The sequence below is a fragment of the Tenrec ecaudatus genome, chromosome 15 (genome assembly GCF_050624435.1).
Source record: "Tenrec ecaudatus isolate mTenEca1 chromosome 15, mTenEca1.hap1, whole genome shotgun sequence".
In the NCBI taxonomy this organism is placed as follows: domain Eukaryota; kingdom Metazoa; phylum Chordata; class Mammalia; order Afrosoricida; family Tenrecidae; genus Tenrec; species Tenrec ecaudatus.
In genome coordinates this window covers 87,903,703-87,918,782 of record NC_134544.1, presented here as the reverse complement: position 1 = coordinate 87,918,782, position 15,080 = coordinate 87,903,703, and the positions used below count along the sequence as shown (strand labels likewise).

At 41.2% G+C, this 15,080-nt stretch overlaps 1 protein-coding gene across 1 annotated transcript; it reads left to right on the top strand.

Moving 5' to 3' along the window:
- The first annotated feature begins 2,379 nt into the window (after positions 1 to 2,379).
- LOC142427579 (uncharacterized) lies at positions 2,380 to 4,681 on the top strand. Its single transcript, XM_075532787.1, is given in 2 exon segments — positions 2,380 to 4,193; positions 4,195 to 4,681. Coding segments are annotated over 2 exon segments (2,085 nt in total). The 3' UTR covers positions 4,466 to 4,681.
- The last annotated feature ends 10,399 nt before the right edge of the window (positions 4,682 to 15,080 follow it).

Below are 15,080 nucleotides of genomic sequence, written 5' to 3'. Positions count from 1 at the left end.
GAAAGATCCATATGTGTAGTTTCCATTTCTGGTATTTAATAAGGAATTTGCTATGAATTCATCATTAGTACCAAAATTTTATCAGTAAACTTGCGTGTCATTTCTATTACTAAGGTCACATTTTCCAACTACTGATACTTTCCCCAAATTTTACATTCATCAGTGTACATCATTGTATGATTGATCAATGTCAGGCTGAAAAATTCATGTGAAATTTTCAATACATATTTTAAAAATATATTTTTGGGGGTGCTCTTACAGATATCATTACATCCCATAGTTCAATTACATGGAGCAGTACTGTACAATTACTACCACAGTCTGAAACATTTTCTTCTTGAATTCCTTGATATCAGCTCTCCTTTATCCCCTCTCCCATCAATTTCTTTATTGTGGAAAACAGAACCTAGATGAAAGTGTGAGCAGCCTTATCTCTATACTCCTGACCACAGGGCTTGGAAGACCAGTGCTAGTGTTGGAAGAAAACCTCCACAAGCTCCAAAGGTAGAATTGCTAATGCGCAATCTCCAGATAGAGTTTTCCCCACAACTGCCCTCCAGGAAGATGTTAGTGTACAGCTGCTTCAGGCGCCTGACTTCTTGCTACTCAGCTGAAAGATGCCTAGCTTTAAAAGCAATCAGGTTCTCTTTGTTGCTATCACTAAAGGAATCAACTATCACTTTGTCTCTTAAATGCCCTCTGGATGGTTCCTAAAGGAGAGTTGTGTAATTGAAGAGCAGAAATAAAAAGGCTTTGCATTCTTTCACCAATTTATATAATCTCATGGCATGCAGTTCCCCCTGCTACACCCCCCCCCCACACACACATGCACAGGCAGACACCTACCTACCTAACAAGGTAGGCAGGATCTTTACCTTGGGGATCCCTGAAATAATTGGATGACCAACTTAAGACCAGTGCTGAGGGTAGGTGGAGTGGAGTAACTGTCTCCTGAGCGGGGAGAACAATAACAACATGTCTGCTTTTGTAGTTAAAGCTGCTTGCAGATAGTAATTAGCCCTGTGCTTGTATGAGGTATCATTAAGGTAGCACTATAATGAGAGGATATTGTGGCCATGATTTTTAATTAAGAGAATGTGACTGGGACTCTTCTCCAACTTAGTGAATGCTTCTATATTTGCTTTAATTGGCGCACAAAACTAAATAACACTTGTACTAACTGGTCTTGCTTGCAGGCATATGAATATTAGCCTACCACTGACAAGATTATACATCAGGGAAGACACTGAAGTGTGCTTTTGGATAATGAATATGATGCCAATCTTCTTGAATTTGTCAATCTCAGCCTTATAAACCACTTGATTACCTAATTAAAAATAGCCAGTACCAGTCTATTACAGTTGAATAATGCATACACTATCAATTTTTTACCGTTCCGTTTTGTTTTGACAACTTGCACATTTTTCATGATATTGCATGTGTGCCATTTTCCAATGATTAGAGGATGTTAGCAGCTATTTTTTTCTCATTTTCAGTCATGCCATGTCAAGCATTGAAGGTCCCCAAAGCTCTTCCTCCATCCACATCATTACTGTTGACTGTACTTTAAGGATTTAGTACTTCCTCAGTGTTACTTCATTGCCATTAAACCTGAGGAGTTCATGTTCCAGAAGTTGATCACCAGGTCTTCCTCCCAGTCCTTGTTTCTGGAGATTCCACTAAGACCTGTACACCATGGGTGATCCTGTTTGTATTTTAAACACTGGGTGGCAGTGCTTCTGGCATCACAGCCACCTACACGCCACCAAGGACAACACTGTAAGATGAGAGCTGTGAGCTAGAATACAGGCTCCATTAACATAAAGAATGTGTTTCTGTACCCTAGTCCCTTTCATATATACCTGTAAAAAATGGTTTTCTCCCAAGTAGAACATTTGGCATGTTTTACATTTCCAACTTTTTCTAGTACTTAGTTGTCTTTCAGTAAAGATGGATGAAATGAATACATCTAACCTCTAATCACTGGAATTAGCAAGTCTTATCACGCCTGTGGTCTATTGGTCTCAATGTCTTCCTTCTGTTATGTTTGTTTTATGTTTTCATGTACTTCTTTAAGCAAATATCAAATCGGTGTCTATTCATCACTTTCATATCCAACTTGATTTCTATAAAAACTATTTTTTATCATTTGAATTGTTTACATGATTGTATTTCATTCAATGGGCAATAACCATTAAGGATAGTGTTTTATTTATATTCATAAAAGAGGATTGTCACTAAAGATCTACTTTGTATCAATGCGTATTTTAAGGGGTCCATTGTAAACCAAGATGTTGAAAAGAGTTAATGTTCTGTTCTTTTATAGAAATCCAGAAAGATGATGATCATTTGCTTGAGCACTTGCAATTTGAAAGACGCATGGACAGAATAGAACAATGCTCTAAATTTAATACATATCCTCAGCATAAAAATAATTTTCCTCCAAAGGAAAATGATGAGATGTTTGGATTACATGAAAAAATTGTAAAATCAGATTTAATCATTCTAGAATTAAATCAGAACAGAAGCAACAAAATACAGAAGTCAGTTGTGCTCAGTGAAGATGAGAAAACTTTTCTCCACATTGAACAAGAGCGATTTTGTACTGAAATGAAATTCCCTGAGTGTGAACCACCCAGGCTCATGAAGTCACAATGCATTCAACATCAGGAGTCTGATGAAATTGATAAACCACACACAGGTAATAAATGTGGAACAACCTTCATCGAGGACTCTGTGCTCTATGAGCACCAGATTATTGATATACTAGGTAAGACCTATGAATGCAGTCAGTGTGGGCAAAAATTCAAGAAAGTGTTCAAACTCAATGAACATTATCAAAAAAGTCATGAAAGACAAAAGCTATATAAATGTTTGCAATGTGGGAAAACTTTCAAAAGTGGGTCATACCTCAAGGGACATCAGGATTCTCATGTGGCAGGAATGTCCTATATATGCAGTGAATGTGGGAAAGGCTTCACCAGGAAGAGTGATCTCAATGCTCATCAGCAAACTCATACTGGAGAGAAACCCCACATATGTGGTGAATGTGGAAAAGTCTCTATCAGGAAGACTGCTCTCACTGATCACCAGCGAACTCATACTGGAGAAAAACCCCACATATGTGGTGAATGTGGAAAAGCTTTTATCAGGAAGAATAAGCTTGCCGTTCATCAGCGAACTCACACTGGTGAGAAATCCCATGTATGTGGTGAATGTGGAAAAGCCTTTCTCAGGAAGGATGTTCTCACTGGTCATCAGCGAACTCATACTGGAGAGAAACTCCATGTATGTGGTGAATGTGGAAAAGGCTTTATCCAGAAGACTTCTCTCACTGTTCATCAGCGAACTCATACTGGAGAGAAACCCTATGTATGTGGTGAATGTGGAAAAGCCTTTATTCGGAAGTGTGCTCTCGTTGTTCATCAGCAAACTCATACTGGAGAGAAACCCCATGTATGTGTTGAATGTGGAAAAGCTTTTATCAGGAAGAGTAAACTTACTGTTCATCAGCGAACTCATACTGGAGAGAAATCCTTTGTATGTGGTCAATGTGGAAAAACCTTTCTCAGGAAGGATGGTCTCACTGTTCATCAGCGAACTCATACTGGAGAGAAACCCCATGTATGTGGTGAATGTGGCAAAGGCTTTATCCAGAAGGCTTCTCTCACTGTTCATCAGCAAACTCATACTGGAGAGAAACCCCATGTATGTGGTGAATGTGGAAAAGCCTTTATTCGGAAGTGTGCTCTCACTGTTCATCAGCGAACTCATACTGGGGAGAAACCCCATGTATGTGGTGAATGTGGAAAAGCCTTTATCAGGAAGCATGCTCTCACTGTTCATCAGCGAACTCATACTGGAGAGAAACCCCATGTATGTGGTGAATGTGGCAAAGCCTTTTTAATGAAGAACGATCTCACTGTTCATCAGCGAACTCATACTGGAGAGAAACCCCATGTGTGTGATGAATGTGGAAAAGCCTTTATCACGAAGACTGCTCTCACTGTTCATCAGCGAACTCATACTGGAGAGAAACCCCATGTATGTGGTGACTGTGGAAAAGCCTTTATCCAGAAGACTTCTCTCACTGTTCATCAGCGAACTCATACTGGAGAGAAGCCACATAAATGTAGTGAATGTGGCAAAAGCTTCATTTGTAAGGGAAATCTCAAAACTCATCTACAAATTCACAGGAGAAAACCCCTATGTATGTGGTGAGTGTGGCAAAGGCTTTATCCAGAAGACTTCTCTCACTGTTCATCAGCGAACTCATACTGGAGGGAAACCCCATATATGTAGTGAATGTGGCAAAAGCTTCATTCTTAAAGGAAATCTCAAATTCATCTACAAATTCACAGGAGAAAAACCCTATGTATGTGGTGAGTGTGGTAAAGCTTTCAGCCAGACGCAATGCTTTACAGCACATCAGAGATTTCACACAGGAAAGAAGCCCTTTGCATGAATTAAATGTGGAACATCTTATATTGGATGTCAGATCTTGTTAAACATGAGAAATTTTCAACAAGAAACCTTTCATTGGAGTTAGTTTAACAACGCTTTCAAAACAAATGAAGAGGTGCTGGAGTTTGGCCTGGGCCAAGTGTGGGAAAGGACAGTTGGGACTTACCATATGGGTACCCATGTTCTGTGTTGCTGTCCCTCTACTGACATGGCCCACCATTTTGGGGGCAAATGACCTTCCAGACTTCCACAGAGTGTATGCTCTTCCAGCTTTCAGTGCCTGAAAGAGAGCTGAACCTATTTCTGGATCACAGATGTTCCAACCAGTAGAGTGCCCACCTACTTGCCAGTTGTGCCTGCCACACTTGCATTCTCTTTGTTACCTCCCCCTCCCCCAGGTGACAGCACAGAAGTACAATAAATTAAAAATAAAGAAAATAGAAGGTGTGTGGGACAATTCATCCTGAGGATGAATGGACCATCAACCACCACAACCCTGAGACAAGAAGAACTAGATGGTGCCCAGCTTCTACTGCTAATTACTCTTAAGGGATCACAAAAGAGGGTCCTGATTCGAGTGGGAGAAGAAAGTGGAACAAACCAAAATCATAAAATAGATCAGGCTTACTGGTCTGATGTAGACTTGGAATCCCCAGATTATGGCCTCTAGTGACTCTTCACTCTTGGAACTGTACTCACTCCTCTGACTCAGGTTTCAGCCCAACAATATACAGGCTCAGAGGGGAAAAATTACATCTGAGAGGTATGCACTCCTTAGAAAAATCAACCATACTAAATCAAAAGGAGAGCTTTTGCTTATGGATCAGAACTTTTGAAAGCAAGAAGGAATAGGAAAGAAGGAGGACTAATATAAAAACACAAGGAGGGCTGAAGTGGGAAGAATGCTGGTATGTCTTGAGAATTGCAATCAATGTATGAATTCAATGGAATACAAATTTACTCTGTAAAGTTTGAAATCATAAAAAAGTTTTTTTTTTAAAAATGAAGAGCCCGTGTCTCATTAATGCTTTCTTGTAGGATAGTTATCATGTAGCTGTAATGAGTGTGGGTAACAAACTTTTACCTGTGTTTCTAAGTTTTCTTGACATAAATCTACAAAATTTAAAAGCCTTCAATTCAGTCAAGATGGGAAACTCTCCACAGGTAGTCATGTGACATCACATACCAGTGATCTCACGCAGAAGGAAAGCTCTGGCTATATAGTGACTTTGCAAATACCCTCCTTGGTTTCCCTCAGTGTGTCAGTCAACTACATTAGGATTTTAACCACTAAGTCCACTGCACTTGGAAAAAGTTTCAGAAAGGGCACAAGCTCAAGGAAGTATAATCTACAGATATAGGTATTTATATAGATTTTGATATTGAGATATATGCCACAGTAAAATACTGGTAAAAAAAATCTGGCTCAAAGACAGTAAAGATGTTCCACAGGGATTAGGCTGCATTCTTTACAGAGGAAAGGGGAAGTATTTAAATCAGGCTATTCGGAGGGCTTGCTCTACCTTAACTTTACACATACTTTACAGCCACTGTAGTCAAAACAGAGAGGTACTGGCATAATGACAGATATTCAGAACAATGGAAAAGAGCCGAAAACCCAGAAGTAAAAACATCAGCATACAAGCAACTGATCTTTGATAAGGTCCCAAAAAATATTAAATGGGAAGCAGATGCCATCTTTAATAAATGGTACCAGAAAAAATGGATATCTACCTGCAGAAAAATGAAGCAAGACCCTTACCTCACTTTGTACTTCTTTTTCTTTTGAATTCATTTTTTGAGAATTTGTTAATAATTATTTGTTTCCTAACAACAGTATTGGCATAGACAATATTTTCTAGGGTGTTCTAAGAGGAAATTATCGCACAATGTGCACTAGTGAGTATTCATTAGAATGAAAAAATTCAAGATACATCTGAGGATGTAGACAAAATTTGAGACAACATGATCATTTTTTAACTGTATTAAATATTTCTAAGTTTGACAACAAATGGCAGTAGGTTGTAACTAAATTGTAAACTGAGGTCTGAGCAATACATAGTGCTCTGAAATCTGCCTGGTGAACGATATACAAACCTCATTCCAATGAAAAGAAGGCATGGTCAGATGCATGAAGGTTCCCTAGAGTCCATGCACGGTGGTCCCTGAAGAAGTGCTGACAAGGTGGGGAAACCACAGCTTCTGAGAGGAAAGCCTCACTGCCTTCATTCCCTTGTCTCTGCTGAAACTGAGTTTGTGTTTGTGCTCACACTGACTTCCCATCACTGGGTATCTTGCACGGTAATACATGGCTGTGCCCTCAGGATTCACAGAGCTCAGTTTTAAATAAACATGGTTCTGGGTGGTGTCCCTGGTGATGGTGACTCAGTACTGGAGATCTGGATTATACTTTGTGCCCCCATTCTCCCATATTATCCCAATCCACTCCAGACCCTTTCCTGGAACCTGGTGGACCCAGGTCACATGATAGCTGGTTAAAGAGAATCTAGAGACAGCACAAGTGAGAGATAGGGTCTGTGAGGGCCTCGCTAGTCCAGGGCCTGACTTGTAGCTGCACCTGGGCCTGTACAGCTGGGGATAGAGAGAAACAGTGAGTCATGTGCTCGAATGCTGCACTCCCAGACTTCATGTCTGACTCCCTGAACCACTCACCTCCCGGAGTTGCCAGGAAGAGGAAAACCCACACATGCTTCATGTTCATGTGGATAAGATTCGTGACACCCAGAAAATGCTCTCCGGGTGAGAAGGAATATAAATTTTAAGTCCATGCGTGCTGTGGTTTCCTTTGGGTTCGTGTCAGGCATTTGCGTGTGGGAGGTGCATGGTATGTAAAGGTGGAAAGGGCTGAATGGGGCCCCTGCCTCTGGGACTCACACTAGAAAAGCAATGCTGGTGGAGTCCTTGGGAGAACACAGCCCTCTCTCTGAGGTCTTCACTCTACCAATCATGCGGACAGCTGTGCAGATTTTAAGTTTAATGTAGCTTTACATCCATTACCATCAGAAGTACACAGATGATCTGGTGAAATTAAATACGATCTCTATCCTTACCATGCAATGGAATCAAGACTAGGCCTACCTGAATCGTTTCATACCTCTGACCATGTAGGGAATCAAGTATATGTCATCCCTAAAACTCTTTGTCCCCATAACATTTCAGAATATTTGGGAAGGGGTAAAAGATACTTTGTCATATTATGTTTTTAATATTGGAGTAAAAAGGTTTCCTAACAACAAGGTTATTTGTGGGGTTACAGGAACCCACAGAAATCATAAGAAGGTCATTTTTCTTCCCATGGCTTAGTACCCTATGTGGGTGATGGGTATTCTGAGCCCCCTGCTGACAGCAACCCATCACATACAGGAGAGGTGTTTCCTGGGCTTACACTGCCTTCCAACTTCTGTGGGCCACACAGTAACATTTTCTCTGGTCATAAGCATTCAGACTGTTGGTCAGGAGTGTGACCTGGAGTTGTCTCTGCAGATTTCCAAACATGGCAGTGGAGCTACCACAGAAGTCAGCACAGCAGTTCTAACTGCAGTCTTTATCCAGGCTCCTGTGGGTTCTTAGCACCCCTGCAAGTCAACTTTCTCCCTGAGGTTATTTTTTATCTCTGGTCCCTCAGTGTGAAAAGCTTTAGAGGTAGAGAGTGCTACAAGTTGCAAACACTGAGTTGGATACAGTGAAAGGAAGTATGATATACAGACATAGCTATAAAGATTTTGATATTGAGATATGTGCCACAATAAAGTACTGGTATAAAAAATCTGGCTCAAAGACAAAGTTATTCGACAGGGTTTAGGCTGCATTCCTTACAGAGGAATGGGTAAGTATTTAAATCAGGCTTCTATTCAAAATAATTGAAACAGGAACTTTTAATTAATTATTCGATGTTAAGAGGAAAGTTTCTAGCCAGAATTATTTTGGGGGTGGTTTTCTGTTATGTTTGATGGGAAATTTTGCAGATGTTGGTAATTGTTGAAAACAATAATCTAATGCCACTGAACTACACCTGAGAAGAATGTTGCAAATAGTATTTTGTTGCATGTTTCATGAGAAAAATATGTTCCAATGTATGACAGAAAATTTTGCACACATAGCTGGAAACTGATGGAAATCCTTGCCAGTACAACATATCAAATACTGTTTAAAATATTGAACAGGAAAAGGGATTATGATATAAGCCAGTAACTGAATTTACCAAAAAAATTCATAATGAAATAGTCTGTTTATCATTTTATTTTATTGTTCATTTTTGCCCAAACCAGTTTATAGTTAGCTGTGGTAGTCATATAATCATTTGTCAATTTGACAGGATTAGGAGTGAAGGGGTAGAGTCTAGCCAGTCACTCAGATCATAGCCAGTGTGACCTCTGTTGGCATGGCCTTCTCCTGAGGATTCTGGGAACTCCTTTATTCCTCCTTGGATGTAGGAGTCTCTCTGTCTCTGTCTCTCTCTGTTCACTCCCCGGGAGACATTGCAGCTGACAAGACACATGCAACTATGCTAGTGCCCTGAGCTGGAGAAACCACGCCATGCTGGACCCATGCCAGCGCTGAGATGCTTACAATGCAACCGGATCCGGAAGACTTCCCACCCACTGGCCTGTGCTCTTCTTACGTTTGGCATCATTGCATGTGTTTTGTGAGTCTGAAGAAGACTTTAAAAATAGCTATCGGGCATATGGTCTAAGATTGGACTTAAGGACTTGATCTGGACTGGTCTGGGATGTTTTCTCAATATTTGATTGCTCTTGTATATAAAGCTATTTCTCAATGACACAAGTGTCTATGAATTTGTTTCTCTAGTCTACCCAGAGTAACACAGATACCATATCATTCCACAGTTCAATCACATCAAGCAGTATTTTATTATTGCTACCACAATCAGTATGAAAACATCCTCTTCTTTCTTGAACTCTTTAATATCGGCTCCCTTTTACCCCACCCACTGCCCCACTGTACCTCCAAGAAACCCTTGTTTGTCTTGCTGCCTCTATACATTTATCAATTCTGGGTTTGTACTGTTAAACAGAAAAACACATAACAAAACTCAAGAGTATTACCCCCAGTTGCAAAATACATCTGAGATGAACCCGAATAGGAATTGGGAGTTGAGGAAGAAGGCAGTCCGAATTTAGTCTTCTGTCCTTCCCTGGAGTCCAGGACTGAGCCAGATGTGTTTCGGATCAATTGTGACAGTCTGGCTACTGGGGTGTGGTGACCTTGCTGGATAACTGCCTTTCCAGGGCTTCTGTGTTCAAAAATACTCTTTAGGTCCTACAGCCTACCCTTTCTACCTTTGGCTTATCACATGCTAACATCCCCAAACTGATTGTTAAACATATTACAAGAAATACACAAGACACCGAGAAAACGAACTCCCTGCCTTCCAGTAGATTCTGCCTCATAGCACAGCCCTATTTTGTCATCTTTGCCGGTGAGGAGGGAACACTGTTCTTTTAGCAGCACAAGCGAGGGATACTTACAAACCACCATCCCTGCACTGGCCGCAGAGTGAGACCGCTGGCTGTGGGGAGTGGGACCCACTCCTGATGATGAGCCGGCTCCATCTCTGTGTGTGCAAAGTTCTGTTGCATGCAATGTCTGTGGGTAAACTGCTTTTGTTGGCGACCACAGACAATGGTTTAACAGAATTATGCTGTTAAGTTGACCTTACACTACAATAGAGGGGAATACTGTTGGAAGGAAGAATAAGGCTATTTTTATAAATCTACCTTTAAATTGAAGCACAGCAAGTGAAAAAATATGCTTAAAAGGAAAACCAAGTGTTTGATCGCCCCTGTGAACAACTTACTGCTGTGGGATCGCCAAATTTGTGGGTGGTAGCTGGGTTGGGAGACCGGGATATAATACCGGGTGTGCTTTAAATTGGTTTACCCACAGAGAGCACAGCTGTGCTCTCAATCATGCCGTCCCAGTTCACAGCACCTTCCTGTGCTTTGCTTCCCTTACAGGTGCTGTGGCAACTCCCGACCGAGCAGTTGATACTTCAGGAGCATCCCACAGAAGCCTGCAGAGACAACTGGAGGCTTGATGCTGAACCACAAGGTCCGCAGAGGGAGGAGAGCTCCCACTGGTGATAATCCCTAGCTACGCCCAGCTCCCTCCTGCAGATGATTTGACCAGGCCACGTGGAGAGTCTCAGCACTCGGGAAACAGGAGTGCTTAGAATCTTCCAGGAGCGGGGCTAGGTGTCGGTGGAGGTGTTTCTATTTTGATTTGAGAAAGGAATCACAAAGCTCCTCACCCTGCTAGTAGAAATAGGACCTGGCCTTTCCAGGTTTCCCGGCAGTTTTCCTGCACAGGCCTGGTACCTTTCAGAACTGGTGCCCAGACTCTAGCCTGATCCACTTCTGAATGTACACTCCTCTTCCTTGGGCCATCCACTGTACTAGAAAACTTACACCCCAGGACCACGCATAAACAGCGGATAATTCTGAGCTGTATAGGAAACCACTGTTATAAGCACAATAAAAGTGCACTCTTCTAAGAATAATTCACAGAGTCCATAAGGGACTCTAGTAGATTGATTATACTCCTCCCTTGCCCAAAACCACAATAACCTCTGTAAATGCAGACCGGTATCTCTCATGAATATAGATGCTAAAATCCTCAACAAAGTCCTGGCCAATGGAATTCAACAGCATATAAACTTTTTTTTAAAGACCAATATTCTCAGGCCAATGAATCAGGACAGAAAATCAACAATAAAAATATCCACATACAATTGATTTTTACAATAACCCAAAAGACATTAAATAGGAAGCAGGTGCCTCCTCAATAAATGGTGCTGGAAAATCTGGATATCCACCTGCAGAAGAATTTGGATATCCACCTGGATATCTTATTCCATGCACGAAAATAAACTCGAGGTGGATTAAAGACCTATATGTAAAATCCTGAGCTAGCAGGATCATTAGTGAGAAAATTAGGACATTGCTAGGAGGCCTAGTTCAGGGAATACATGGGCTGGCAGAATTAACAAAAGAAACATACTCCATAGAAGGTAAAATAGATCAATGGGACCTATGAAAAAGAAAACACTTGTGTAAATCAAAAGTTTATTTAATAAAAGAGTAAAAAGAGAGCCCACAGACTGGAAAATGATATTTTCCATCTAATGACACATCAGATAAAAGACTAATTACTAAGATCCACAGAATGTTACAAGCTTATAGCAAGGAAAAAACAAACTTTTGATAAGATGGGCAAAAGACCTGAACAGACAATTCACACAAGATGACAGTTAAATGGCTAATAAACACATGTGGAAATGTTCCAGGTCTTTAGTCATCCAGGAACTGGAAATCAAAACAACAATGTGATACCAACTAAAGCCCAGTACTGTATCCCAATTTCAAAACAAAACATAACTGAGAACAATAAAGGGTGGAGAGGGCCTGGTGGGATAGGGACTCTTGTACACTGCTAGTAGGCATGTAAATATGTACAGCCACTGTGGAAGGAGATATGGCGATACATAAAACAGATGGAAATTGAACTACCATATGACCCACCAATACCATTACTGGGCATATACCCCAAAGAAATAAGAAAGAGATGACGAACAGACATGTGTTCCCCCATGATCATTGCAGCACAGTTCACAATAGCACGACGCTGGAAACAAATAAATTCCCATCAAGAGAAGAGTAGATACATTTTTTAAAACACTCTGATACATACACACAAATAAATAGAATCCCTAAAAAGCAGCAATGAAACACCTCAAGTCGTGGTGGAATCTGGAAGACATGCTGAGTGAAGTTAGTCAAGCACAAAAGGACAAATGCTATCTAAGTCCACTGCACTTGGAAAAGGTAGCAGAATGGGCACAAGCTCAAGTTTACTGGCCATCAGGTCTTCTGGCTGGGAACTAGATCACCTGGGAAAGAGCTGGACCGGTGCCATGAACCACAAATCCTGTTCAAGGTAAGTACAGTGGAGGTCATTTGGCCAGAGGGCACTTCCTGACCTTATAGCTGGGATCCATTGGTGGCGGGAAAGGGGGCAGGATGCTGAGTGGTAGCAATATGGATCTGGGGTGAGGTCCCCTGGAGAGGGTGGTGGCCCTCTCAAAGGGTTGAGGCTTAGTGATGGTAGGGGTGGGCAGCTCTGGAGAGTGGGGATGGAACAGTCAATTTTGGGTGAACATAAGTGCGTGTCTGTTGGGGTGTGGGAAAGGAGAGCTGACAGCCAACTGGGGGAAGGAGGGACTGCAGGTGCTCTTGGGATCAACAGGTAGGGAGGGTAGTTCATGTCTTGCACTGGGAGAGCAGAGCTGACCTAGGACTCTGGGGTTACCTGGGAAGCTAGGCCAGATGTCACAGAACAGTGGGAAACTGAATCCTGACTCTCAGAGTACAAGTCATGCTGCAGAGCTGCATCTGTGAGATCCCCAAATGGGAACTACACTGGGGGAATTGGATTCTACCCCAGACTCACTGTAACCTGAGGATTTAAGCAGGAAAACACATGGTGTCGGGTTGAAGAAAAGACCTGCACCAAGAGCTGTGTACTATTGGTTGTCAAACAAACAAGTCTTGGTACAGCGAGTGTGCTGTGTTAAGACCTGTATTATCCTGGCAACCCTGTGTGGCTGTCCTATTGCAGTCTGCTTATACTCATCTACATTAGCCTGTCTCTCAGAGGTGTGCCGCCATTGGGGCTCACCGTCTTGAAGCAGTGTAATTTGTTTTATTATTTTTCAGAAAATGAAACCTAGGGATGTTGAGCCCACAGGGAAAGAAAGTATAACAAGGGTTTAGGGTGCTTGAAGGGTGGAGGAGACAAAAGGGAGATGATTTCCAGAAGTCTAGGAAGGAACCCTATCATTTGGAAAACATGTTATAAGTATGCAAGCAATTCCACAATTAGTTTCGACAGAATTGAACTATGGAACAATGAGACCTATACAGTGGTTCCCAAGTTAAATCATTTTAATTTTATCCAATAAAAGGAAATAAAGGAATAGATCAAGGAATGGGTTTGGAGCTTGCACTAAATCCTATCCCCAATTTAAGAACAATCAGTTCTTACATCATGGCCCTGCTTGATCCTCAGCTTAATGAAATGATCACTTGATATAAGGGTGCTACTGCAAAGTGGTGAAGAAACCAGAAGGTGCCTGACTATCAATCAGAACACTGTCTGCGGTCTTAAAAGCTTGTATTCAAACAAGCAGCCATCTAAGCAAGGAGTCTGCTAACTCCACACTGAGAAAGCACAGCAGCTCGTGTGACCCAAAGATGGCAATTACAAAACAGCAGTACAGTGAGGAGAAGAGCATCAGAGCACACATTGTGAACACCCAATTTGTGGAGGCCTATGGGGATGGTGAGAGCCCCACACCCATCTGCAGAGCATCTGGTCAGACTGAGCCACTGGCAGATGGCTCTAGTCACAGGCAAGAGTCTCCATCAACCTTACTGTCAGAGACCATGGTCATCCTGATTATGCAAGGTTGAATTCAACACTTGGCCAGGGGACCACCAAACCGACGAGACTTCAATTTGTTCTGGGCGCAAGCATTTCTTACTGGTTCTATGACAGAAACCTCTTCCCTGGCTTTTTGAATATTTTTGGTGGTCTTTTCCTTCTTGCACATTGTTTGTATGTTTGTCTTTATACTATTATGTTTTTACCCTTACCACCTTAGCGAATTTTTGTTTGTTTTTGTTGGGTCATCCAGCAGTGAAGTACAGGTAGAGCGGATGCATGTTGATAATAATGTCTATAAGGGTCTATAGGAATAGGTAGGGGGAGATCAGGAGGGAAACTAATGAAGATGGGAGGGGGTTGGAGCACTAGGACAGATTGTGATTGCATAAATCATCTTAGAGGCAATTTACCTATGGCGGGGCAGGGGACGATGCTCTAAAATTGATGTGGGGCGATTGTAAAATTCTCCATGACAGGATTGAGTAAATAAACTATAAAATAAACAATATAAACCATTAACATCTTAATAAAAATATTATAAATGATATCATAAGTGATGTCACAGATGAAAGGGCATAATTAAAATAAGAATACCATGAAGAAAATTATGTGGAGACCAAGATAATGGAAAAATAGAACAATTCCTGATAATAATATTAAATACTGTTAAACAAAATACAGAACACACAGAAAACAAACTACTGGAGAAATGCAATCAAAATAAGATACAAATTGGAGACACAATTTCCATAACCCACTGGCACCAAGTGAACCCACACTCACAGTGACCCTCTAGGACCGAAGAGATTGCTTCTTAGTGTTGTTTCAGCCGCCAGAAATCTTTTTCCTTCATTGAGAAATTGACACATATGTATTAGATAATCAATTTTAGACTCCCTTTTGAATGTGCAACTGTGCTATATAAAAGTAATTTTTAAATATGTTCAAAATAAAAATGTTCTGAAACATTTGTTTATCAACTAAGAGTCTTTAATATTGTCTTAAAAACACTTTATGATGATCTATTTCAGACATCATACTATTCTATAATTCAGTCCTATTAAGCAGTGTTGTACAGTCACTACCACAATCCGTTTCAAAACATTGTCTTCCTTCTTGAAATCCTTTAT